The 27915-nt window shown below is 44.5% G+C and overlaps 1 protein-coding gene across 3 annotated transcripts; it reads left to right on the forward strand.

The window, feature by feature from the left end:
• Nucleotides 1-26895, forward strand: pcsk1 (proprotein convertase subtilisin/kexin type 1). Of its 3 annotated transcripts, none has more exons than XM_029693254.1 (15): nt 1-94; nt 223-411; nt 1719-1823; nt 2112-2234; nt 6268-6414; nt 7632-7708; nt 15029-15117; nt 19965-20137; nt 20414-20626; nt 20751-20851; nt 20955-21188; nt 22892-23049; nt 25094-25227; nt 25425-25586; nt 25814-26895. In XM_029693254.1, exons 2-15 carry the CDS (start codon nt 223-225, stop codon nt 26246-26248), a joined length of 2340 nt encoding a protein of 779 aa, XP_029549114.1. In that variant the 5' UTR covers nt 1-94; the 3' UTR covers nt 26249-26895. The 3 variants fall into 3 exon arrangements, with proteins under 3 accessions (XP_029549114.1, XP_029549116.1, XP_029549115.1); XM_029693256.1 differs by having other exon boundaries at nt 7632-7684; XM_029693255.1 differs by having other exon boundaries at nt 22-48.
• The last annotated feature ends 1020 nt before the right edge of the window (nt 26896-27915 follow it).

The raw sequence follows: 27915 nt of genomic DNA on the forward strand, positions 1-27915 counted from the left end.
CCCTTCCAAGGTTTACTCTACGCTTGCTTTCCTTGATGGTTCAATAAGGTAATAACGCCGTGACAGGTACTCTTTCCCACCCTGCACTTTGAAGGTAAATTACATGCAAGGCGAACCAATTTATTTAATATTACTTGCATTTTTGTTTTTAATTTGTTGTCTTGTATGCCTTCCAAGAGCATCAATCAAATATATATTTAATCTAATCGTATTTTCTCTGAGATGGAAATGAGATCTCGCCCAACAACGGTGATGTGCTGTGCTCTTGCGGTTCTCTGCTCCATCGCTCGTTCCGTAAATGCTTCATTCGGGGACAGACAGTACCTCAACGAATGGGCGGTGGAGATTCCCGGAGGACCGGACGCCGCCAGGTCCATTGCCAAAGAACTGGACTACCGAGTAGTCCGCCAGGTAGGTTAGAGCCACAGCAACGCCCCGGTAATAAGTTCGCTCCCCACAATTGTGGTCTTGGAACCGTGTATCTCTTTACACTATACAATTAATATGCATATTTATGTGTTCAATTTGCTCAGTATCTTGTCTTGGTATCAGTATTCCACTTTTTATTAGTACTATTCATTCGGTTGTATACAGCTGAAAGCTGAGATGGAGGGTGGCATGGCAGCCTTGTTCCTGATGTTGTAGTCTACACAGACAGCATCCTTACTGAACTTATGCTTTAACTGAGATTTAAAAACAGTAACTATTGTGATTGGTGCACTCTGTCAATCATGTTCATAAGTCTGGTCAGAGTGAGAAGGGAAATTCAATAGTGTCGTGTAACCTATTAAATGTCCACTATTGGCTTTTTAGTTGTTTTACAATCAGTGTATTTGCGTATCACTGTTACTTTATAATAAGTACATGTATATCATCAAACAAGTACAAACAATTAGTCTATCAATGTATTTGTGGCAAAAGATGGGGATCCAATCCATATTTCATGTAATAGACTGTAACAATGACTCATTGTGTGCTGTATACTGATGATAGCCCCCTTCTGTATATATGTCGATCACCAATGTTGTAATTTACCTTCTACCTTGTCCAAAACAAACATTAGGCCTATACACCCCAAGGTGATCCCTCTCTTGTCTACTCAGAGGAAACTAGCGCTCTGACTACACAGGTCAATGATTAACCTGTGTTTCCATTCAGCCAGGGGGATGGGTATGATGCCATGTCAGCTCCATAATAATAATAGGCCTAAACTGTGGCTCAGAGTAACTCGTATCCTAGATTAGTGTTCTTTTTCTTTTTCTTTTAAGCAGTATCTGTGATTGGCTCATTATTTGCACAGTGTGCATGCTATTCTGATAAGCACCTTTAGATTCAGTGGGTTTAGCTGTGTTTCTCTTTCCCAGGAAATTGCTAAACAAGGCCGGCTATAAATATAACTAATAAGGAAACTAGCAGGCCTATTGCTGTTGTGGTGGTATTTGCCTTCCTGTCATTATAATATTATCATTTAATATCAACAGCTACCCATGTTTGAGAATGATTAAAGGCACTGATTCAACAAGCTGTTCAAGACATTTAAAGGGAGATGTCCTTCCGGGTGTAATATGACCCAAGGCACTTGATTAATATATAATTAATAATTATTGCATTAATAATTGCAGGCAGTCCTATGTTACGGAATTAACAGGAAGAGGATAATGGTATTACATCACTGCTATGAAATATTCAATAACATACCACTTTCCTCCTGTCTGCAGATTGGGGCGCTAGAAAACCATTACTTGTTCAAACACCAGACTCATCCTAGCAGGACAAAACGAAGTGCCGATCACATCACCAAACGCCTGTCCGAGGATGATCGGGTAAACAGTCCTGTATCTGTAACATTGTCTATGGTCGTGTCTGAAATGGCACCCTATTTCCTTTATAGTGCACTACTTTTGACCAGGGAAGTACACTAAAGGGAATAGGGTTCCATTTTGGACACACTGTGTGTCTGTGTCTCTCCTGGTAGACTCCTCTCACGGGTAAATGCCTCCAGTTTTCAGAATAAAACACCTGCGTGTGTGAATTAGCTACGTAAGCGAATATACAGCATAAACATAAATATGGCAGAATTCTCATATCTCTCTGTCTCTTTGGGCATCAAGGTATCATGGGCGGAGCAACAATATGAGAAGCGGCGCAGTAAGCGGGCGTCACTGGGGTCATGCCGGGACTGTCCGGTGGACGAGCTGTTCAATGACCCTATGTGGAACCAGCAGTGGTACCTGGTAAGTCCCAAAGATCTACATGTTCCCATATGTTTCCTATAAGTCATACCCAGTGAGTAAAATTACACTTTGAACAGTCTAGGTTATTTGATTGTCTGTGTGGTTATTTGGTTGTCTGTGTGGTTATTTGGTTGTTTGTCTGTCTGTGTAGTTATTTGGTTATTTCTTGTCATGGTGGCCAATAGCCAGGGCCAGAACTGAAACGCTGAATAAACAGCAATCTAAAATATGTTTTCTGACCCGACTATCAGTGATGTCAGTCCAGATCCGGCTGGTGTCTGCTGCTGCCTTCTGTTTGACCTGATTCACAAACACAATCCTAGCCTGGTCCCAGATCTGCTTGTGCTGTCATGCCAATTCCTAATGGTCATAGTCATTGGGTATTGGAAAGACAGCACAAACAGATCTGGGACCAGGCTAACACAATCCCAGAGCCCCTGAGATTCAGCACTGGCAGGGACGGACAGCTTCCTAATGAGTAGAAGCTTTGCCTTCACAAGCCTTTTAGAGAAGTGTATATAGCACCAGTTCATTAGAGGTCTTGCGTTAGACTTAGATGTATTAATGTTGTTGCCTATCACAATTAGGATCTGTCCAAATGAAAGGAAAGCCTACATGTGTGAGGAACAGCATGTGTCTATATTGCCATGCACGTGTGTGAGGATGAGACAAATATCTTCAGCGATCACACATGAATATGTATGTGCGAGACTTGAGAAATGTGAAAGAAAGGTTTTAACTCTGCAATAGTCAAATTAATTAGTAATCATCCAAAATCCCAGTAAAAAGACCCATTTGTTTAATTGAACATGCTGGCCTGGCAGGAGATTGTAAGGGAACTCACTCTCTCCAACCATAATCCAGTGGAGCGGAAAAGGCTGTCACACATTAAGACCCAATTTAGCCGTACACAATGGCTATTTCAGCCCACTGAGGCCAAGCCAGTGGAGGATAGTGTCATAGCTATGTATTCCTTACCGGGTACATTACAGACACATCCACTTCATCCTGTGTTTAGGATTAGGCTGAACCAACCTATACTCCATTTTTACTATTTTATTCTATGTCATTACTTTTACAAGTTGTGTTATAATTGCGTGCCAATAGGATTTTGCTAACATTGATACGCTATTATGGCCCCCTTGCAATTATTGTGAGAGTGGAGATAACTTTTGTAATGGTATTTGGTCATTTATTAAATGCAGCGAGTCATTATTTCAAATTTTGTTATCAGCCAGCAGTGCTGGCTAAGTCAACATCTGTTATCTCATAATGATAGGACATCTGTGTGCGCACATGTGTGTGTGTGCACGTGCGTGTTTGAGTATGTTTACATATGTCAGTGTGTTTGAGTATGTTTACGTGCGTCAGTGTGTGTGTGTGTTCGCATGTGCGTGTGTCTTTGAGTATGTCTACATGCGTCAGTGTGTGTGTGTTTTAGTATGTTTACGTGCGTGTGTGTGTGTGTGTTTGAGTATGTTTACGTACGTCAGTGTGTGTGTGTGCACGTGCGTGTGTGTTTGAGTATGTTTACGTGCGTCACTGTGTGTATTTTGTCCGTTCTTTCTATGTTCCCTGAACTTAATGAACTGAGTCACTCACTGTAGGACATAAGAAAATAAACCCTGATAGATCCTTTTTACTCATCTGGGCTGATGACCCTAATTGAATTGGTCATGACGTGCTCGTTTATGTCTGCCATTGAGAGGGCATAGCTGACAAACACCTACACCTGTCCACTCATTTGTGACAGCCCTCTGATTGGTCTAGGCCAGCCCTAGGGACTTTCAGTCAGGGATATCAAATATGAAAGAAAGAAAAATAAAGAAATAAAGAATGAAATAGTAGTAATCCCCAAGGGAAAATATAAATAAGGGTGTGTGTAGGAGGACAGAAAACGAAGGATAGAGGAAGAGAGATAAAGCTAATGAGGGATATCAGGAATGACATGGAAGTTGAAGGGAAAAAAGTGATAGTGAAAGGAGAGGGAATAAGGAGTGCGTAGAGAGGCAAAAGGACAGAGGGAGGAATGAAGAACATGACGTGGACAGAGGGATGGAGGTACTGATGCATAGAAGAATTGAAGGGGTTGGAGTGAGGGGAAGAAGGCAGTGAGGGAGAAAGACATAATGGAGAGAAGGATTGGATGGAGAAAGTGATGTTTAGAGAGGGAGATGGGGAGAGATAGAGATTGTAGGAGTGGGTGACTGCCTGATAATGCAATCAAAGGAGTGACTCATAATACATTTAGATTACTCCCTCTGTCAAGGGGTGTGTGTGTGTGTGTGTGTGTGTGTGTGTGTGTGTGTGTGTGTGTGTGTGTGTGTGTGTGTGTGTGTGTGTGTGTGTGTGTGTGTGTGTGTGTGTGTGTGCGTGTGTGTGTACAGGTTTCAGTTTGTGCACATACTGTAAGCGTGTGTGGATGCCGATGTGTTTGTTTACTGTAAGTGTCCATTCTAAATGTTTGCTTGTGCGTGCGAGCAGGGCTGTTTGGAGCCCACAGCTTACGTGCCAGTCAATAGATGAGTCATCCAATACGATACCAAGACAAAGGAGCTACAGAAGCCGTCAACAGGACCGCACAGCCTGATTTCTGACAGAATATTTGATAGTCTGATACATTTATACGTTTTGGTCATTTGGTAGGATATCTATAGGGGACACATGTTGTATATTTGATTGTTTTGTCAACCGTCCCTGTTGTAGAAATGAATGGTGTGGTATCTGTGTTGTAAGGATGAATCGGAGGGTTTTGAGGATCATTCAAACGGAGTCAGTCTCCAGTCTCCCACTACCACCCATCTCTTCACTTCCTCTAGTAGTCGGAGAAAAATAGAGGAGAGAGAGAGGGAAGAGCAGTGAGACGGCCCAAAAGAGAAGAGAAATGGGAAAGAAAGAGGGATCAAGAGAGAGAAAAAGAGAAAGAGGGGGTGCAAAATGAGGGATGGAGGTACTGATGATAGCAAGAAGAAGAAGAGAGATAGGAGAAATGGGGAAGAAAGACGGAGCAAGTGAGGAAAAAGAGGAGAAAGGAGAAAAAAAGGAGAGCAAGAGAGAGATAGAGAGATCACAGCGATGACTCATTGCACTGGGTGGCGTTCTGAAGTGTCTGTGCATAATGTGGGAGGGAACACAGCAGCTCCAAGACTTTCCTAGTCTTTTTTTAGTCCCTTCTCCTGCTCTGAATCATCCCATCTCTCCTCAGGGAGGACCGCTGCGCTCTCACTCCCTACTGATTAGCCAATTAACACTAGTTGGGTACCCCAAACATATACACATACATTTAAATGAAATACATTAAAGGTATCACTGATTAGACAGAGGCTTGGTAGAGGTGATAGAGGCTTGGCCTCGCACAATGACACAATCATGAAGTATTATTGTTTTATTACGCCTCACAAGATTCTCAACCTTAATGTGGTCTTCAGTGATCCACTTAGTTGAGTAATTTTGTTGGATTGAAGTATTAACCTGCATGCTCTCTACGCCAAGGGTTTCCTACTGTAAATGGTCAAGAGAGCGGACTCAGCCAGGACAAAGAAAGCAACAAGCTGATAATGAATTCCTGAAGGTCAACTTTGGACATGACAGCCCCCATTAGCGAAGATGGAGCTAGCAAAGCGAGGTGGCCATCTTCAGTTGACCTTTCTCCATTGTTTTGGATACTGGCCTAAGATACTTGATATTCACAGACGCAATTTAGGTGAAGTACCTCACTCTTAAGGCACCACAGCTGTGCTGTTCTTTTTCCATTGTTTGCGTCGTATGGGAGCTACTTCCTGTATGTAAATCCAGTGCCAATGTCATGAGATCTTGTCTTAAAGGGATACTTCAGGATTTTGTCAAACTACACTCAGAGACATAAAATGGTATCCATGAGTTCATCTGACTCTGGGGAAGTCGATAAAGGGCCTCGTTGCCAAAATCCCGGAGTATGCCTTTATAGCTTTATTGTGCACATGATTTAACTACAAACAACTTAAACTACTCTCTCTCTCCTTCTCCTCTTCCCCCTCTGTGTCGGCCATTCCAGCAAGACACTCGGACGTCGTCCTCCCTGCCCAAGCTGGACCTCCACGTGATTCCTGTGTGGAAGAAAGGGTTCACAGGGAAAGGAGTGGTCATCACCGTGCTGGACGACGGCTTGGAGTGGAACCACACCGACATCTACCCCAACTATGTAAGACCATGTTTCCACGGCAACAGACATCAGTAAGGGAGAGCGTTCCCATGGCAATGTCGGTGACACTTACACAGCCATTCATGAAGCACTAATAAGCAGTAATAAATTGCTATATGATAGGTGGTGATGACGGTTGTATAGTGTGCATTGAGGACAAAGCTGGCCATCAATAATAGGAGGAGTTATTGTGGTTCTAGATTATTTTGTAGTTGCTGCGTTGACAGATATAATACTTGGCTAGTATAAGTGCAAAGTTGTCTTTAGCATTTATCAAGGTTTTTCCTCAAGTTGGTTAAAGGTTATAGTGAAGAAGTCTTAGCTAGTGACTATTGTGTTTGCACATTTTGAAAAAGCTTCTGTTAAAGTTTCAAATAATCAACATTTAGGCCGCCAAACCCAATTGCAAGTGAGACGATGGCTTTGAACAATATTTTTGGGGGGTCATTAGACAGTCATGTTGGCACATTTCTCAAATCTTGAAATGAGAGGAAATCTGTGAATCTTGAGATATCTACGTTTTGGTGGCAAACAGTAGTTTCTCTGTCTGACACCAGGCATTGACAGACTAGCACTAGAGTCTCCATATAGAGAGGCAGATTGCGAGAGAAAGAAAGACAGAGAGATAGAGAGAGGGGGAGGGAAAGGAAGTATGACAACAAGGCTGATAGAATTGACTCTGACTATAATTAGCATGGCTGTGATTAATCAATGGACTCAAGTGAGACGCTCATCCATCTTCACTCATCGATGTCCTCTGCTTTCATTTGCATAATTTTCACAGATTAATTCTTGCCTTAATTGACACTAAATTAATTTTCTTGGCTTATTTGTTTTCTTGTACATTAGAGCAGACTGGTTTTAATGATTCTGATTTAAGTAAAAACTTTTGAATTATTAGATGCATTGTCCACACGCTCATTTTAACTGCAGATTATATTGTCTTGTTCAGTTACTTCAACCTTTTAGCAATAAACCTTCAAGACAAAGACATATTGACAAATGTTATACATTCCCCTCTCTCAAACCGAATGGCTTTGTTTCAGCCCTAAATAATTTCCTCCATGGTCCTCTTGTCTGGTGTTCAACCATCCATAGACATTATTTACAGTCCCTCTCAGTGACAATAGGTTGGCCCTTGGTCTAGTAACCTGTTAAGTGGGTTGCCAGATTGGGTTCTGAATCCTGCATGATTTCCCTGTCTCGTTCTTATCCAGGACGCAGCAGCCAGCTACGATTTCAATGACAACGACCCTGACCCCTTCCCCAGGTACGACTCCACCAATGAGAACAAGTAAGTTGGTTATTTATTTCAGGGACATACCTGCTATCTGTAAGGGCTGTCAAATTGAGTAGACTAAGGCGCAGTGTGTTTAGTGCTCATCTTGAAGTTTAATGAAGAAGTAGAACACTTTACAAAATAAACAAAATGACAGCCAAACAGTTCCGTCAGGATTCCAAACTACTAAACGGAAAACAACCACCCACAAAACCCAAAGGAAAACAGGCTGCCTAAGTATAGCTCCCAATCAGAGACATCTACAGCTGTTCCTGATTGAGAACCATACCCGGCCAAAACAAAAAAGTCACACCCTGGCCTAACCAAAATAGAGAATAAAACCCTCTCTATGGCCAGGGCGTGACAGTACCCCCCCCCCCCCCCCCCCCCCCCCAAAGGTGCTGACTCCGGCCGCAAAACCTAAACCTATAGGGAAGGGTCCGGGTGGGCATCTATCCACGGTGGCGGCTCAGGGGCGGGACGCAGACCCCGCTCCACCACTGGCTCACCCCACTTAGGTGGCGCCTCTAGAGTGGGGACCCTCGCCGCCGACCCCGGACTGGGGACCCTCGCAGCGGGCCCCGGACAGGCGGGCGACTCTGGCAGCTCCGGACAGGCGGGTGACTCTGGCAGCTCCGGACAGGCGGGCGACTCTGGCAGCTCCGGATGCGCCAGGCTGGGGAGACATGCAGGAGGCCTGGCTCTGGGAGACATGCAGGAGGCCTGGTTCTGGGAGCAGGCACAGGACTCACCAGACTAGGGAGACATGCAGGAGGCCTGGCTCTGGGAGCAGGCACAGGATTCACCAGGCTGGAGAGAAATGCAGGAGGCCTGGCTCTGGGAGCAGGCACAGGATTCACCAGGCTGGGGAGACTTGCAGGAGGCCTGGCTCTGGGCGCAGGCACAGGATAGACCAGCTCCTGGAGACGCACTGGAGGTCTGGAGCGCACGGCCTGCACAACCCGTCCTGGCTGAATTGTCACTGTAGCCCGGCATGGGCGAAGCGTTGGCACAGGGCGAGCTGGGCTGTGCTGGAGAGTGAGGGCTGCTGTGCGTAGAACAGGCGCAGGGTAGGCTGGACCTAGGAGACGTACTGGTGGCCAGATGTGCTGCGCCAGCGCACTTCTCCCTGGCTGTGTGCCAACTCTAGCACGGCACTTGCGGGGGGCTGGTATCGACCGCACCGGACTGTGCGTGCGGATGGGCGAGACCGTGCGCACTTCCGCATAGCACGGTGCTCTCCACGTCAACCGCTCCCCACGGTAAGCACGGGGAGTTGGCTCAGGTCTATTGCCTGACTCCGCCAATCTCCCCGTGTGCCCCCCCAACATTTTTTGGGGGGGCTGCCTCTCAGGCTTCCTTGCCAGTGGGGTTCCAGCATAACGTTCGCTCCCTTTTCCTGCGGCCTCCGCTCTCCTGGCTGCGTCCACCTGTTCCCATGGGAGGCGATCCCTTCCAGCTAGGATCTCCTCCCATGTATAGGATCCCTTGCCGTTCAGGATATCCTCCCATGTCCAGGAGTCCTTCTTACCACGCTGCTTGGTCCTTCTTTGGTGGGAGTCGTGACAGTATCATGGCTATTTGTGACATATGGGAGAAGTGTGTAGGACTTTTCGCACACATTCATCTGTTTTCAAACCATAATTTCTATATGCATGATTTACATGCATACTGTATGCCTATATTTATGTAGGCTATCTAGCATAGTATCCAATCAAAATGATCATGACTCCAGTAGTAATAGAGAATGTAAGGTAAGTAATGAATACATCATGGATCGGGTCCCATGCAGTCTGAAGGCCGCCATAAAACCCATGTAATTCACTTCCTAGTTACAGCATCCTCTCTGTCGATTAAATAACCATATCAGAAGGGGGCAGGCTTACAGTACCACCCTAACACACACAAATCTAACAAGTAATCTAACAATTCCCCAACAACTACCTAATACACACAAATCTAAAGGGGTGAATGAGAATACGTACATATAAATATATGGATGAGCGATGGCTGAGCGGCATAGGCAAGGTGCAGTAGATGGTATAAAATACAGTATATACATGTGATATGAGTAATGTAAGATATGTAGACATTATTAAAGTGGCATTATTTAGAGTGGCATGGTTTAAAGTGACTAGTAATCCATTCATTAAAGTGTCCAGTGATCGGGTCTCAATGTGGGCAGTCTGATGGCCTTGAGATAGAAGCTGTTTCTCAATCTCTCGGTCCCAGCTTTGATGCACCTGTACTGACCTCGCCTTCTGGATGATAGCGGTGTGCACAGGCAGTGGCTCGGGTGGTTGTAGTCCTTGATAATTTTTTTGGCCTTCCTGTGACATCGGGGGCTCTAGGTGTCATGGAGGGCAGGTAGGTTGCCCCCGGTGATGCGTTGCGTAGACCACATCACCCTGTGGAGAGCCTTGCAGTTGAGGGCGGTGCAGTTGCCGTACCAGGCTGTGATACAGCCCGACAGGATGCTCTCAATTGTGCATCTGTAAAAGTTTGTCAGGGTTTTGGGTGACAAGCCAAATTTATTCAGCCTCCTGAGGTTGAATAGGCGCTGTTGCGCCTTCTTCACCAAACTGTCTGTGTGGGTGGACCATTTCAGTTTGTCTGTGATGTGTACGTCCAGGATGTCACGGCTGTTTAAAGGATCGGACCAAGGCGCAGCGTGTTTGTAGTTCCACATATTTATTATTACCGTGAAATGTTTGCAATACACCAAAAACTTGAAACAACAAAACAACAAACCGTGACGCAGAGAGAAAACACTACTCAAAAATGAACAACCCACAAACACAAGTGGAAAAAAACCCTACATAAATATGATCTCCAATTAGAGACCACGAGAACCGGCTGCCTCTAATTGGAGATCATCCCAACAACCCTAACATAGAAATAGAAACCTAGAAAAACCACATAGAAACAGATAACAAGAAAACCACCCAAAAACACTCCCTGTCACGCCCTGACCGACTCTACTATAAAAAATGACATCTTACAATGGTCAGGACGTGACACAGGAACTTAAAACTTTCCACCTTCTCCACTGCTGACCCTTCGATGTGGATAGGGGGATGCTCCCTCTGCTGTTTCCTGAAGTCCACAATCATCTCCTTTGTGTATCAGACACACACAGATGATCCAACTGGAGCTGTTGATGTAAAATAATGTTATAACAGTCATATTGATATGGTTCCTCGCTGATTTGCTTTATATACACTGCTCAAAAAAATAAAGGGAACACTTAAACAACACAATGTAACTCCAAGTCAATCACACTTCTGTGAAATCAAACTGTCCACTTAGGAAGCAACACTGATTGACAATAAATTTCACATGCTGTTGTGCAAATGGAATAGACAACAGGTGGAAATTATAGGCAATTAGCAAGACACCCCCAATAAAGGAGTGGTTCTGCAGGTGGTGACCACAGACCACTTCTCAGTTCCTATGCTTCCTGGCTGATGTTTTGGTCACTTTTGAATGCTGGCGGTGCTTTCACTCTAGTGGTAGCATGAGACGGAGTCTACAACCACACAAGTGGCTCAGGTAGTGCAGCACATCCAGGATGGCACATCAATGCGAGCTGTGGCAAGAAGGTTTGCTGTGTCTGTCAGCGTAGTGTCCAGAGCATGGAGGCGCTACCAGGAGACAAGCCAGTACATCAGGAGACGTGGAGGAGGCCGTAGGAGGGCAACAACCCAGCAGCAGGACCGCTACCTCCGCCTTTGTGCAAGGAGGAGCAGGAGGAGCACTGCCAGAGCCCTGCAAAATGACCTCCAGCAGGCCACAAATGTGCATATGTCTGCTCAAACGGTCAGAAACAGACTCCATGAGGGTGGTATGAGGGCCCAACGTCCACAGGTGGGGGTTGTGCTTACAGCCCAACACCGTGCAGGACGTTTGGCATTTGCCAGAGAACACCAAGATTGGCAAATTCGAAACTGGCGCCCTGTGCTCTTCACAGATGAAAGCAGGTTCACACTGAGCACATGTGACAGACGTGACAGAGTCTGGTGATGCCGTGGAGAATGTTCTGCTGCCTGCAACATCCTCCAGCATGAACGGTTTGGCGGTGGGTCAGTCATGGTGTGGAGTGGCATTTCTTTGGGGGGCCGCACAGCCCTCCATGTGCTCGCCAGAGGTAGCCTGACTGCCATTAGGTACGGAGATGAGATCCTCAGACCCCTTGTGAGACCATATGCTGGTGCGGTTGGCCCTGGGTTCCTCCTAATGCAAGACAATGCTAGCCCTCATGTGGCTGGAGTGTGTCAGCAGTTCCTGCAAGAGGAAGGCATTGATGCTATGGACTGGCCCGCCCGTTCCCCAGACCTGAATCCAATTGAGCACATCTGGGACATCATGTCTCACTCCATCCACCAACGCCACATTGCACCACAGACTGTCCAGGAGTTGGCGGATGCTTTATTCCAGGTCTGGGAGGAGATCCCTCAGGAGACCATCCGCCACCTAATCAGGAGCATGCCCAGGCGTTGTAGGGAGGTCATACAGGCACGTGGAGGCCACACACACTACTGAGCCTCATTTTGACTTGTTTTAAGGACATTACATCAAAGTTGGATCAGCCTGAAGTGTAGTTTTCCACTTTAATTTTGAGTGTGACTCCAAATCCAGACCTCTATGGGTTGATAAATTGGATTTCCATTGATTATTTTTGTGTGATTTTGTTGTCAGCACATTCAAATATGTAAAGAAAAAAGTATTTAATAAGATTATTTCATTCATTCTGATCTAGGATGTGTTATTTTAGTGTTCGCTTTATTTTTTTGAGCAGTGTATTATGGTAAATGTGATTTTTTTTTAAAGCAATACATTTCCCAGGGAAATCGTCCCACCTACTCAACAACCAGTGGAATCCCGTGGTGCGATATTCAAATACCTTAGAAATGCTATTACTTCAATTTCTCAAACATATGACTATTTTACACCATTTTAAAGACAAGACTCTCGTTAATCTAACCACACTGTCCGATTTCAAAAAGGCTTTACAACGAAAGCAAAACATTAGATTATGTCAGCAGAGTACCCAGCCAGAAATAATCAGACACCCATTTTTCAAGCTAGCATATAATGTCACATAAACCCAAACCACAGCTAAATGCAGCACTAACCTTTGATGATCTTCATCAGATGACACTCCTAGGACATTATGTTATACAATACATGCATGTTTTGTTCAATCAAGTTCATATTTATATCAAAAACCAGCTTTTTACATTAGCATGTGACGTTCAGAACTAGCATACCCACCGCAAACTTCCGGTGAATTTACTAAATTACTCAAGATAAACGTTCACAAAAAACATAACAATTATTTTAAGAATTATAGATACAGAACTCCTTTATGCAATCGCTATGTCCGATTTTAAAATAGCTTTTCGGCAAAAGCACATTTTGCAATATTCTGAGTAGATAGCTCGCCATCACGGGCTAGCTATTTTGACACCCACCAAGTTTGGCCCTCACCAAACTCCGATTTACTATAAGAAAAAATGGATTACCTTTGCTGTTCTTCATCAGAATGCACTCCCAGGACTTCTACTTCAATAACAAATGTTGGTTTGGTTCAAAATAATCCATAGTTATGTTCAAATATCCTCTGTTTTGTTCGTGCGTTCAAGACACTATCCGAAGGGTGACGCGCCCGACGCGTTTCGTGACCAAAAAATTCTAAATATTCCATTACCGTACTTCGAAGCATGTCAACCGCTGTTTAAAATCAATTTTTATGCGTTTTTCTCGTAAAAAAGCGATAATATTCCGACCGGGGAACCCTGTTTTCGTTCAAAGACGAAAAAATAAAAACATGGTGTCGGCTCGTGCACGCACCCCCAGTCTCATTGTTCTCTGATCGACCACTATCCAAATGCGCTACTGTTTTTCAGCCTGGGCCTGCAAAGTCACCATTCCCCGTTCTGCCGCCTTCTGAGAGCCTATGGGAGCCGTAGGAAGTGTCACGTTACAGCAGAGATCCTAAGTTTTCAATAAAGAGAGTGTAGAAGGCCAAGAAATGCTCAGAGAGGGCACTTCCTGTAAGGAATCTTCTCAGGTATTTGCCTGCCATATGAGTTCTGTTATACTCACAGACACCATTCAAACAGTTTTAGAAACTTTAGGGTGTTTTCTATCCAAATCAAACAATTATATGCATATTCTAGTTTCTGGGCAGTAGTAATAACCAGATTAAATCGGGTACGTTTTTTATCCGGCCGTGCAAATACTGCCCCCTACCCTAGAGAGGTTAACACGTTTTTGGTTACTACATGATTCCATATGTGTTATTTCATAGTTTTGATGTCTTCACTATTATTCTACAATGTAGAAAATATTAAAAAAGAAAGAAAAACCCTTGAATGAGTAGGTGTGTCCAAACTTTTTACCGGTACTCTATATGTTGTACTGTAGGTTACAGGTTAGTGTGTGGGTCAGTAAAAGTTGTTCACCAGAATGAAAGTCAGGCTATCGATTAAACCTTTCCACTATCTGCCATTGTACCTGGTAGTGTTTGCTTGGGTGGTAGATCCCATAGACGTAGAATTACAATATTACAGATAGTATAATTATAGTAAATCTATTTATATGGTAGATCCTAACCATGACAACTGAAAAGAGTCCATTTTACCTCTGACAACGCCACATCGTCGGAATTTGGTTTGAAGCCGAGGGAGAGAGAGAAAATGGCTTAATCTGTTGGGAAACATTAAAATCACAGAAAACCACTTACTAAAACCCTCAATGTTTCAATGCTCCATCCTCTCTCTCTCTCTCTCTCCTTTAAACGGGGACTCACTCTATAACAGCTGTGAGTATTACACACAAAAACACACACACTCAACCCACCCCACTACCCACCCACTCTTTTGTTGTCAATCTACTCTGGGAGCTCTCTGTATAATGTAGACTCCAGCAGCAGGCTGTTTATTGTCTCTTTTAAGCATGCCAAATGACATGAAACCAAAGGGCCTTTCATTTTCAATTGACAAGATTTCCCCTCAGTATCAATATTTTCTATGGCAAGCACATAATGAGATGAAGGATCTTAGGTAACCAAAACCGAAGTGAATCGAGTGACGCTGGCACTCTTCCAGAGTTTTTATGGTGGATCGGCAATGTTTTGATGAGATTTTAAAGCTTACTGTAAGCAATCCTGAGATTTACCATAAACCAGTTCACAAGTTTGGATCAGACTGGTGTATTCTGAATCCACTGCTACATGTATATGAAAATGTAACTTAATTCCGTTAGGGACAGATTGAAAAGAAAAAGTTATGTTTAGTTGTAATTGTGTGTTCTGTTTCTGTATGTACTCAGGCATGGGACCAGGTGTGCCGGTGAGATCGCCATGCAGGCAGACAACAATAAATGTGGAGTCGGGGTGGCGTACAACTCCAAGGTTGGAGGTAATAGATGTAACACAAACACACCTGGTGTGTGTGTGTGTGTGTGTGTGTGTGTGTGTGTGTGTGTGTGTGTGTGTGTGTGTGTGTGTGTGTCTGGGTGACCCACACAGCAGCTGGAAGGGAAGTTGTCCTGGTGGCAGCCTACTTTTTTGAGTGGAAGATTACGCAATACCACTTTACCAAATGACTGAGCAACAATTCGGCACCTGTTCCACAGAGGAGGTAGCTAATATTTAATATTAAAATGAGAAAATCTATCAGATCTTTAAGTAGGCCTACACCAGTTAACCAATTGTGCTATTGTGTTTTTTTCCCGCGTTATTTGTAGCTTATTTTGTACATAATGTTTTGTACATAATGTTTTGTACATAATGTTTCTGCCTCCGTCTCTAATGACCGAAAAGAGCTTCTATCAGGAATCAAGGTAAGACCCAGATGCAGACTGTCGAAGTATGTTTATGTTTATTGTGGCAACAGGGGCAGGCAAAGACAGGTCAGGGGCAGGCAGAGTTCAGTAATCCAGAGGTGGAGCAAAGGTACAGGACGGCAGGCAGGCAGGCTCAGGGTCAGGCAGAAAGGTCAGGCGGGCGGGTACAGGGTCAGGACAGGCAAAGGTCAAAAATCAGGAGGACAAGGAAAGAGAGGCTGGGAAACGATAGGAGCTGACAGGAAAAACGCTGGTTAGCTTGAACGATCAAGGCGAACTGGCCACAAACAGACAGAGAACACAGGTATAAATACACAGGGGATAATAGGGAAGATGGACAACACCTGGAGGGGGGTGTAGTCAAGCACAAGGACAAGTGAAACAGATCAGGGAGGGACAGCTTCTAGATATCAGGACAGCGATTACTCACCTCGTACTGGAATAAGATTTTTTATTTAACGAGTTGGACACAAAGGATTTACTTCAGACAAGGTGATTCGCATGAGAGAGAGATGGAGATATCGAGGAAGTAGGTGGGGTGCCTTGTTAGGATCCGACGGCGAGTGGGTAATCTGCCTCTACCATACGTACAATCATTGGATAACAAAATAGATGAACTACGATCACGCATATCCTACCAACGGGACATTAAAAACTGTAATATCTTATGTTTCACTGAGTCGTGGCTGAACAACGACATGAATAACATATAGCTAGTTATACGCTGCCTCGGCAAGATAGAACAGCCGTCTCCGGTAAGACAAGGGACGGCGGTCTGTGTATATTTGTAAACAACAGCTGGTGCACGAAATCTAATAGTAAGGAAGTTTTGATGTTTTGCTCACCTGAGGTAGAGTATATCATGATAAGCTGTAGGCCACACTATTTACCAAGAGAGTTTTCATCTATATTCTTCGTAGCTGTCTATTTTCCACCACAAACCGATGCTGGCACAAAGACCACACTCAATGAGCTGTATACAGCCATAAGCCAACAAGAAAATGCTTATCCAGAAGCAGAGCTCCTAGTGGCCAGGGACTTTAATGCAGGGAAACTTAAATCAGTTTTACCTAATTTCTATCAGCATGTTAAATGTGCAACCAGAGGGGAAAAAAACTAGACCACCTTTACTCCACACACAGAGACACGTACAAAGCTCTTCCTCGCCTTCCATTTGGCAAATCTGACCATAATTATATCCTCCTGATTCCTGCTTACAAGCAAAAACTGAAGCAGGAAGTACCAGTAACTTGATCAATAAAGAAGTGGTCAAATGACGCAGATGCTAAGCTACAGGACTGTTTTGCTAGCACAGACAGGAATATGTTCCGGGATTCTTCCGATGGCATTGAGGAGTACACCACATTAGTCACTGGCTTCATCAATAAGTGCATTGATGACTTCGTCCCCAGAGTGACTGTAAATACATACCCCAACAAAACGCCATGGATTACAGGCAACATCAGCACTGAGCTAAAGGGTACAGCTACTGCTTTCAATGAGCTGGACTCTAACCTGGAAGCTTATAAGAAATCCCACTATGCTCTCCGACGAACCATCAAACAGGCAAAGCGTCAATACAGGACTAAGAATGAATCGTACTACACTGGCTCTGACACTCGTCAGATGTGGCAGGGCTTGCAAACTATTATAGACTACAAAGGGAAGCACAGCCACAAGCTGCACAGTGACAAGAGCCTACAGTGGCTTGCAAAAGTATTCACCCCCTTGGTATTTTTCCTATTTTGTTGCCTTTACAACCTGGAATTAAAATAGATTTTTTTGGGGGGGTTTGTATCATTTGATTTACACAACATGCCTACCACTTTGAAGATGCAAAATAAACAAGAAATAAGACAAAAAACTAAACATGAACGTGCATAACTATTCACCCCCCCCCCCAAAGTCAATACTTTGTAGAGCCACCTTTCGCAGCAATTACAGCTGCAAGTCTCTTTGGGTATGTCTCTATAAGGTTGGCACATCTAGCCACTGGGATTTTTGCCCGTTCTTCAAGGCAAAACTGCTCCAGCTCCTTCAAGTTGGATGGGTTCCCGCTGATGTACAGCAATTTTAAGTCATACCACAGATTCTCAATTGGATTGAGGTCTGGGCTTTGACTAGGCCATTCCAAGACATTTAAAAGTTTCCCCTTAAACCACTCAAGTGTTGCTTTAGCAGTATGCTTAGGGCCATTGTCCTGCTGTAAGGTGAACCGCCGTCCCAGTCTCAAATCTCTGGAAGACTGAAACAGGTTTCCCTCAAGAATTTCCCTGTATTTAGCGCCATCCATCATTCCTTAAATTCTGACCAGTTTCCCAGTCTCTGCCGATGAAAAACATCCACACAGCATGATGCTGCCAGCACCATGCTTTGATGGTGTTGTCGGGGTGATGAGAGGTGTTGGGTTTGCGACAGACATAGCGTTTTCCTTGAATGCCAAAAAGCTCAATTTTAGTTTCATCTGACCAGAGTGCCTTCTTCCATATGTTTGGGGAGTCGCCCACATGCCTTTTGGTGAACACCAAACGTGTTTGCTTATTTTTTTCTTTAAGCAATGGCTTTTTTCTGGCCACTCTTCTGTAAAGCCCAGCTCTGTGGAGTGTACGGCTTAAAGTGGTCCTATGGACAGATACTCCAATCTCCGCTGTGGAGCTTTGCAGCTCCTTCAGGGTTATCTTTGGTCTCTTTGTTGCTTCTTAATGCCCTCCTTGCCTGGTCCATGAGTTTTGGTCGATGGCCCTCTCTTCGCAGGTTTGTTGTGGTGCCATATTCTTTCAATTTTTTAATAATTGATTTAATGGTGCTTCGTGGGATGTTCACAGTTTTGGATAGTTTTTTTATAACCCAACCCTGATCTGTACTTCTCCACAACTTTGTCCCTGACCTGTTTGGAGAGCTCCTTGGTCTTCATGGTGCCGCTTGCTTGGTGGTTCCCCTGTCTTAGTGGTGTTGCAGACTCTGGGGCCTTTCAGAACAGGTGTATATCTACTGAGATCATGTGACAGATCATGTGACACTTAGACTGCACACAGTTGGACTTTATTTAACTAATTATGTGACTTCTGAAGGGGCTTCATAGCAAGGGGCTTCATAGCAAAGCGGGTGAATGCATATGCACGCACCACTTTTCAGTTTTTTTTTTTTTTTTTTGAAACAAGTGATTTTTTTTATTTCACTTCACCAATTTGGACTATTTTGTGTATGTCCATTACATGAAATCCAAATAAAAATCAACTTAAATTACAGGTTGTAATGCAACAAAATAGGAAACACTCCAAGGGGGATGAATACTTTTGCAAGGCACTGTACCAGATGAGCTAAATTACTTCTATGCTCGCTTTGAGGCAAGCAACACTGAAGCATGCATGAGAGCATCAGCTGTTCTGGACGACTGTGTGATCACGCTCTCCGTATCCGACGTGAGTAAGACTTTTAAACAGGTCAATATTCGCAAGGCCGCAGGGCCAGACGTATTACCAGGATGTGTACTCCAACCATTCGCTGAACAACTGGCAAGTATCTTCACTGACATTTTCAACCTGTCCCTGACTGAGTCTGTAATACCAACATGCTTCAAGCAGACCACCATAGTCCCTGTGCCCAAGAACACTAAGGTAACCTGCCTAAATGACTACCGACCCGTAGCACTCAAGTCTGTAGCCATGAAGTGCTTTGAAAGGCTGGTCATGGTTCACATCAACACCATTATCCCAGAAACCCTAGACCCAATCCAATTTGCATACTGCCCCAACAGATACACAGATGATGCAATCTCTATTGCACTCCACACTGCCCTTTCCCACCTGGAGAAAAGGAACACCTATGTGAGAACGCTATTCATTGACTACAGCTCAGTGTTCAACACCATAGTGCCCTCAAAGCTCATCACTAAGCTAAGGACCCTGGGACAAAACACCTCCCTCTGCAACTGGATCCTGGACTTCCTGACGGTCCGCCCCCATGTGGTAAGGGTAGGTAACAACACATCCGCCATGCTGATCCTCAACATGGGGACCCCTCAGGGGTGCGTGGTCAGTCCCCTCTTGTACTCCCTGTTCACTCATGACGGCTTAGCTTGGCACGACTCCAACACCATCCTAAAGTTTGCCGATGACACAACAATGGTAGGCCTGATCACCGACAACGATGACACAGCCGATAGGGAGGAGGTCAGAGACCTGGCTGTGTATTTTGTACTTAACACTTATTTTTCCTAAAACTGCATTGTTGGTTAAGGGCTTGTAAGTAAGCATTTCACTGTAAGGTCTACACCTGATGTATTCAGCGCATGTCTCAAATCAAATCAAAGTTTTATATTTGGGCACAAGACCGCACAACGTGCAAAGTATGACTCAAAACACTTAAACTACAGTCAATCAAATATTTCCCTGACGTGTTCCATCATGTTGACTTGCAGGGATCCGCATGTTGGACGGTATCGTGACGGATGCCATCGAGGCCAGTTCTATTGGCTTCAATTCGGACCACGTGGACATCTACAGTGCCAGCTGGGGACCCAACGACGATGGCAAGACGGTGGAGGGCCCCGGTCGCCTTGCGTCAAAAGCCTTTGAGTACGGCATCCAGAAGGTAACACACCAGAGTCCTCTCTTTTTCCTTTAAAAAAATAGTTAATATTGATTGTAAAATTGACCGTTCAACAACACTCCACACTTCATGACTCATTTATAAATAAGGAACTCATATTATTATTCCAACATAATTATTCCACTTTAACCACATAGAAGTCAAAACAAACTAAAATACAAACAAATCATCTAAATAAATTTAAATTTGATTTAAAAAAAGGTAACCTAAGCAAAAGGCTACTAAAAACTAATTCCTCACCCATCTCCTTCCCCTCAGGGCCGGGGAGGGAAGGGCTCTATCTTCGTGTGGGCATCAGGGAATGGGGGCCGCCAGGGGGACAACTGCGACTGCGACGGCTACACAGACAGCATCTACACCATCTCCATCAGCAGTGCCTCCCAGCAGGGCCTGTCCCCCTGGTACGCTGAGAAGTGCTCCTCCACTCTGGCTACCGCCTACAGCAGTGGAGACTACACCGACCAGAGAATAGTGAGTGACCTTTGCCCCCAGGTCCCCCACATCACTGTATAATTGAGATTAGTGTTTGTGTCATATTTTGTTACTTTACGTTATAATAACTATGATAACTTTGTTTACTTCTGTCTTCCTGCAGACCAGTGCTGATTTGCATAATGAATGCACAGAGACACACACAGGAACCTCCGCCTCCGCCCCACTGGCTGCTGGGATATTTGCCCTGGCACTGGAACAGAAGTAAGGCAACAATCATGACTTAAACGATTTCCACCAATGAAATAGGTGTTTAGGGACATGTCGGACTTCTTATTTGTCTATCCCCACTAACCCCTCACCCCAGCCCTGAGCTGACGTGGAGGGATCTGCAGCACTTGGTGGTGTGGACGTCTGAGTTCGACCCGCTGGCCAACAACCCCGGCTGGAAGAGGAACGGGGCAGGCCTGATGGTCAACAGTCGTTTTGGCTTCGGCCTGCTCAATGCCAAGGCCCTGGTGGACCTGGCCGACCCGGCCACCTGGAAACACGTCCCTGAGAAGAAACAGTGCATAATCAGGGATGACTCCTTCCAGCCCAGGTACAAAGACTCTAACATTCTAGTATACCAGAAACATCTAATCCATCTGACATAACATACTTGCATTTTTCATTTACAGTTTAGTCATTTAGCAGACACTTTTATCCAGAGCAATTAGGGTTAAGTGCCATACTCAAGTGCACATTGGCAGATTTTTTAACCTAGACGGCTCTGGGATTCGAACCAGTGACCTTTCAGCTACTGACCCAGTGCTGTTAACCTGCCGCCATGCATTGTTCAATTCAGACTATTTCCGGTGGACAAGCAAATTTATAGAGTGCACCGATAATTCCATTAGGGACAGAATCGCGTGTCCTGAGATGTCCTTACATTTTGGCTCTTCTAATGACATCTGTAGTTTGACCTGTTTCTCATATGGAACAATTATAACAACAGTCAAATGAAAGCCAGAGATTTGTGTATCAGGTCAAGTGTTTTTGTGTGTTTATGTTATGTGTACGTGCATAAGCGCACGTGTGTGTGTATGTCCACGGTCTGTATTGATAAGAAAGCTAGGATTCTGACTTAGATTTCTGTAATGGAAGGCTCAAACAATCTTTGAAGAAATCTTCTATTTACTAATAACTTTAGGTTTTTAGGCTTTAGGATTTTAAAGCTAGTTGGCAAATGTTGCAAAGCCAACATTTATTTCCAGATTAAACCTCGTTTTTTATCTGAGCAGATGTTTTGTTTACCTTCATTTCGGATTAACTGCCTTAGGACGTGTGAGCGCTAGATAGTTTAGCCACCAGCCCTAGGCTACATCCTCCAAATGACCTTCAGTTCAAAGGATAGGTTTGGTATTTTATAGTTTACAGTTATGGTTCCTTACCCTGACAGTAGTTTGCAGGCTAAAAGAGACTGTAGTCCACAGTTCGGATTTCCTTTAACAGGCTTACTTGTCTCTGCTAACCAAACATCAATGGGAGAGATTAGGTCATGAAGACAATATTAGCTATGGATAAAGTTATTTGTGACTACAAACACAAAGGACAAACACAAAATATGTCTCTACAACCCGATTCTTGATCATGTCCCATTGCCAGGCAGCTGGGATTAAGCGACTCATTGGCATGACACCCAGTTTCCTTTTTACCTAGGCCAGGGATCATCATTAAGTATTTTATGTCCAACAATCAAAAAAATATGGATCTTTTTAAAAGCATTGTTTTATTTTGCTCAGAATATTTTGGGGGTCCAATAAAATCCCTTGGGGGGCCACCAGTTAGGTAACTCTGACCTAGGCCATCATGATCACGCCACCTCTGTATAATCTAGAGGATTTAAGCCTCCATGTGTATCATTGCTCCAACCATTCACGTCCTGGGTAAATATACGGATTCACCCTGATTCTGAGCCAACCACTGGCCATCCAAATGTATGTGTTGTCATACCTGGTCAATATAACATGTAATATTCATGTAATATACTCAGACAGACAACTCTCATTAGAAATATGTCAGAATGTTGACATGTATCCACAAGGAATATGTCACTTGTGGATACATACCAATATAACCAATAAATAATGGTTAAATGTTACTATTTTGATTTATAATGAGAACACGTTTTGCCTGACTGTATTCGATGGTACAATATATGAATCTTGGCCAGTATACGTTGAACCAATGTTGTTTGGTTTGGTATGTTATGGTGGTAGTACAACCACAGTACTAACTTCCTGTGCTGTTTCTTTTTCCCAGGGCACTTAAAGCAGCAGGAGAGATCACCATTGAGATCCCCACCAAGGCCTGTAATGGCCAGGACAACGCTGTCCTCTCACTGGAGCATGTGCAAGTGGAGGCCAGCATCGAGTACACCAGAAGAGGAGACCTACACATCACACTCACATCCCCATCAGGTTAGACACACACACACACACACGTTTATTTTACTATCCTTGTGGGGATCAAACAATTGATTCCAATTCAAAATCCTATTTTCCCTAGCCATAACCCTTAACCTAACCTTATCCCCTAACCCTAACTCCTAACCCTAATTCTAACCCAAACCATAATTGTAACCTTAAAGCATGAAGCACACCGAGAATCTCACTACCAATAGACTGCCGATAGGTCACAGTGGGAGGCCATTACTTCTCTTACTAGAACAAAAGCGGTACCTGCTGCGTACTGACCCGGTAGTGACAAACCTACCGTTTCTACTTGTAGAATAGTGGCCAACAACTTGACTTGAGCCAATCAGAGAGCACAAACCCCCACTATCACAGTGCCATCCGTTTTGTTACCAAATCACCTTATACCACCCACCACTGCGACCTGTATGCTCTAGTCGGCTGGCCCTCGCTACATACTCGTCGCCAGACCCACTGGCTCCAGGTCACCTATAAGTCTATGCTAGGTAAAGCTCCGCCTTATCTCAGTTCACTGGTCACGATAACAACACCCACCCGTAGCACACGTTCCAGCAGGTATATCTCACTGATCATCCCCAAAGCCAACACCGCATTTGTCCGCCTTTCCTTACAGTTCTCTGCTGTCAGTGACTGGAACGAATTGCAAAAATCGCTGAAGTTGGAGACTTTTATTTCCCTCGCCAACTTTAAACATCAGCTACCTGAGCTGCTAACCGATCGCTGCAGCTGTACATTGTCCATCTGTAAATTGCCCACCCAATCTACCTACTTCATCCCCATACTGTTTTTATTTTATTTACTTTTCTGCTCTTTTGCACACCAGTATTTCTACTTGCACATCATCATATGCTCATTTATCACTCCAGTGTTAATCTGCTAATTGTAATTATTCGCTCCTATGGCCTATTTATTGCCTACCTCCTCATGCCTTTTGCACACACTGTATATAGACTTTTGTTTTTTATATTGTGTCATTGACTTGTTTATTGTGTTATTGTCTTGTTTATTGTTTACTCCATGTGTAACTCTGTGTTGTTGTCTGTGTCACACTGCTTTGCTTTATCTTGGCCAGGTCGCAGTTGTAAATGAGAACTTGTTCTCAACTAGCCTACCTGGTTAAATAAAGGTGAAATAAAAAAAAAAAATTTAAACATGGGGCAGCCAGCATTGGTGACAACAATTTCTTTTTTTTAAGATGGCATTTTCTCTGTACATCCACAGATGAGCCAGTCACACTTCGTATGCAATGTAGGCTATGGGATGGTAGCTAGTTATAGTAAGTACACAGATGCAATACACACAACACTAAAAACATCCTCCAAGTGAGCTAACCACTGTAGCAAGTATTGGCATTACAATTAAATCACAATGGATTAGCTGGTTTACATGAAACAGCTGCCTGTGTTAGCTGCCGAATTAGAGCAGTGTCCTTTAGCAAATATGCTAACGTTAGCTAGCTAGCTCAACAGTTGGCTATGTGCTGGCACTGGCAGTATGGGATTCTGGGGAGTGAATTAAATTATTTCTTCATCATATTGCTAGGTAGTTATCTAGCTGTGGCCATCTGGCTCGTATCAACAAGGGCTTTCTACAAAAGAACAACATTAGCGCAGCTAGCTGACACTGGAATCTAGACCATAAGCAACACACACAGACATGTATTGACAAACAACGCTATTGCCACCTTCTAGTTTGAAGTATTTAAACTGAGTAGCTGATGATTTCACAAATGAGATTGGCTGCTGACACTGTTCAGAGGTGCTAAGTACAATCGGCAGGCAAACGTTTGACAATCCTACCGGTGTGTCTTAGCTATAACCCTAAACCTAACCCCTAAGCCTAAAATAGCCTTTTTCCTTGTGGGAAACGACAAAATGTCCCCACTTGTCAGAATTTTCCTTGTTTAACTATCCTTGTGAAGACTTCTGATCCCCAGAATAGTAAAACCAACAAACACATACATACAATATAAAACTGAAAACTGGAGCCAAACAAGGCTATGTGAACCATTATTATTTTCTGGTATCAGGCACTAACACGGTCCTGCTGGCAGAGAGAGAGAGGGACATGTCATCTAACGGCTTCAGGAACTGGGACTTCATGTCTGTTCACACCTGGGGAGAAGACCCCACTGGCACCTGGACCCTCAAGATAACTGACACGGTCAGTCAAGGGATAGTTCCAATCCATTACTTTCCAGTAAAGTTTGTTTAGACGATTTCAAACTTTATAGAAAATGGAGCTGGCTATTTACTGTGGTCGAACTGATCCAAATGCCACATAGCATAGGCATTGTGTTGTATCAACATATTGTCTAAACAGGGTGTTTTTTACACTCTTTTTCTATTTCCCTTTGTCAGTCCGGGCGGGTGGAGAATGAAGGTCAGATCCTGACCTGGAAGTTGATTCTCCATGGCACGTCAGAGAAGCCCGAGCAGATGAAGAAACCCAGAGTGTACGTCCCTTACAACGCTGTCCAGAATGACCGTAGAGGAGTGGAGCACATGGACGACATGATGGGGGTGAGCACGATAATTAAAGGGACTTTTCACCTCTTTTTAACTTCATATTTATTATCTCCCGAACCATACTAGTATCTACATATGAGATAGTTAAATATACATGTGTATATATGGTCTGTCGACTTTCGTCAGGCCTCAAATGCAATTCTGTGTAACTTACTTACCTCATCCACTAAACCATTTCTGTCTGTATGTTTGTTTGTCTTTCTCTCTATCCAATCCTATAGGAACTGTCCACCCAGGCTGAGGCCCACTCACTGCAGAAGACTCAACCCCCTCCTTCCGCCACCCCCAAGATGAAGCAGATGAAGCCCTCCTCCCCACCCCTGTCCCCCTCCCTAGCCCTCCTGCGTCTCCTCCAGTCGACCTTCAACCGGCAGACCCCCGCCGTCCTGCCCCAGTCCCCAGAAAAGGCCTCCTCTAGCAGGGGAGAGCAGCACCAGGGCTGGCCCCACTACATTCCAGGGGGAGAAGGCCCTCACATCGCTCCACAGAAGCTGTACCAGGCCCTGGACAGGATCAACCAGTACCAGCGAGCCGGGCAGGATGACAGCCTTTACAGCGACTACAGTGATGGCTTCTACAGCGCCAAGCCCTACAGGCACAGAGATGACCGGCTGCTGCAGGCACTCTTCAACATGCTCTCTGATGACAGGCAGTGAGGGAGGGGGGGCATGGGGTGGAGCTCAGTGTGTGCAGGCTTTTGTTCCAGACCCAACATATCCAGCCCTATAGGATTCAGGGCCGATTGAACTAATCATGGTCTACATTGAAGATTGTGCTTAGTTAACTACCGGTAGTTGGATCAGGTGTGTTAGTGCTGGGCTCAAGCCTACACAGCCCTGCGGTTCTCCTTGGTCAAGATTTGCCACCCGGGGTAAGGTGTGAGAGAGATAGGGTGAGGAGGCGGTGGCTGGGCATGGAAGGAGCATGCGAGAGAGGGGGAGAGTGAAAGCCAGAGAGAAACTCTTCCAGCCAATTGTGTTGTTGTTTTTCCAAAACTCTGCTTTTCTTACTTTGCAGCATTCTAGCCTGTCTCTCTGTCTATCTGTCTTTCATTCTGCACAGTTGTAGGTCGGTTGCATCTCAATTCCCGCAAGTGGCTTCCCTTCCTCCTCCTCCCCCTCCTCCTAATGTAGTGAAACCTAGCTAGCCCATAGACTTCCGCCATATTGTTTCAGTCTTCTAAGATCAGTATGCATGAAAGAAAAGAGGCAAGGAAAGGGGGCCCATATAGAATACTTAGATTCAACTAGGATTCCATTCTACCCGCCTCCTCCAGCCATTTATCCACCTCCATCCACCATCATTCCACCCCCCTCCTCCAGTCATCTATCCACCTCTATCCACCACCTCCTCCAGCCACCTATCCACCATCATTCCACCCCCCTCCAGCCATCTATCCATCTCTATCCACCATCATTCCACCCCTCCTCCAGCCATCTATCCACCTCTATCCACCATCATTCCACCCCCTCCTCCAGCCATCTTTCCACTTCAGGATGGGTCCCAATAGTCTTAAAGGGACACTTCACTTCAAAACAAAAGTAGTAAGATGTTTTCAGCCCTCAAAAGTGGTCTGGTGTCGAGATGAGTCCACGTACCAGGACATGTGTTTTTTAGATCCAACTGTATGCCTCAACCCCAAATTAATGAAAAAATATAGGCACTGAATAAAATGAGGAAATGTATTTCCATTCATTCCAGATTAAGGAAATGCATTTCCATTCATTCCAGATTAAGGAAAGGTATTTCCATTCATTCCAGATGTGGCATATACAGTGGGGAGAACAAGTATTTGATACACTGCCGATTTTGCAGGTTTTCGTACTTACAAAGCATGTAGAGGTCTGTCGTTTTTATAATAGGTACACTTCAACTGTGAAAGACGGAATCTAAAACAAAAATCCAGAAAATCACATTGTATGATTTTTAAGTAATTCATTTGCATTTTATTGCATGACATAAGTATTTGATACATCAGAAAAGCAGAACTTAATATTTGGTACAGAGACCTTTGTTTGCAATTACAGAGATCATACGTTTCCTGTAGTTCTTGACCAGGTTTGCACACACTGCAGCAGGAATTTTGGCCCCCTCCTCCATACAGACCTTCTCCAGATCCTTCAGGTTTCGGGGCTGTCGCTGGGCAATACGGACTTTCAGCTCCCTCCAGAGATTTTCTATTGGGTTCAGGTATGGAGACTGGCTAGGCCACTCCAAGACCTTGAGATGCTTCTTACGGAGCCACTCCTTATTTGCCCTGGCTGTGTGTTTCGGGTCGTTGTCATGCTGGAAGACCCAGCCACGACCCATCTTCAATGCTCTT

Source organism: Salmo trutta, chromosome 16, assembly GCF_901001165.1.
Source record: "Salmo trutta chromosome 16, fSalTru1.1, whole genome shotgun sequence".
Lineage (NCBI taxonomy): Eukaryota > Metazoa > Chordata > Actinopteri > Salmoniformes > Salmonidae > Salmo > Salmo trutta.

Bases quoted from the DNA above. Each gene is read 5' to 3' on its own strand.
- pcsk1 (XM_029693254.1), top strand. From the start codon at position 223: ATGGAAATGAGATCTCGCCCAACAACGGTGATGTGCTGTGCTCTTGCG. The intron at 15,118-19,964 runs GTAATAGATGTA...GTTGACTTGCAG, and splicing joins GTACAACTCCAAGGTTGGAG to GGATCCGCATGTTGGACGGT. The intron at 21,189-22,891 runs GTACAAAGACTC...TCTTTTTCCCAG, and splicing joins GATGACTCCTTCCAGCCCAG to GGCACTTAAAGCAGCAGGAG.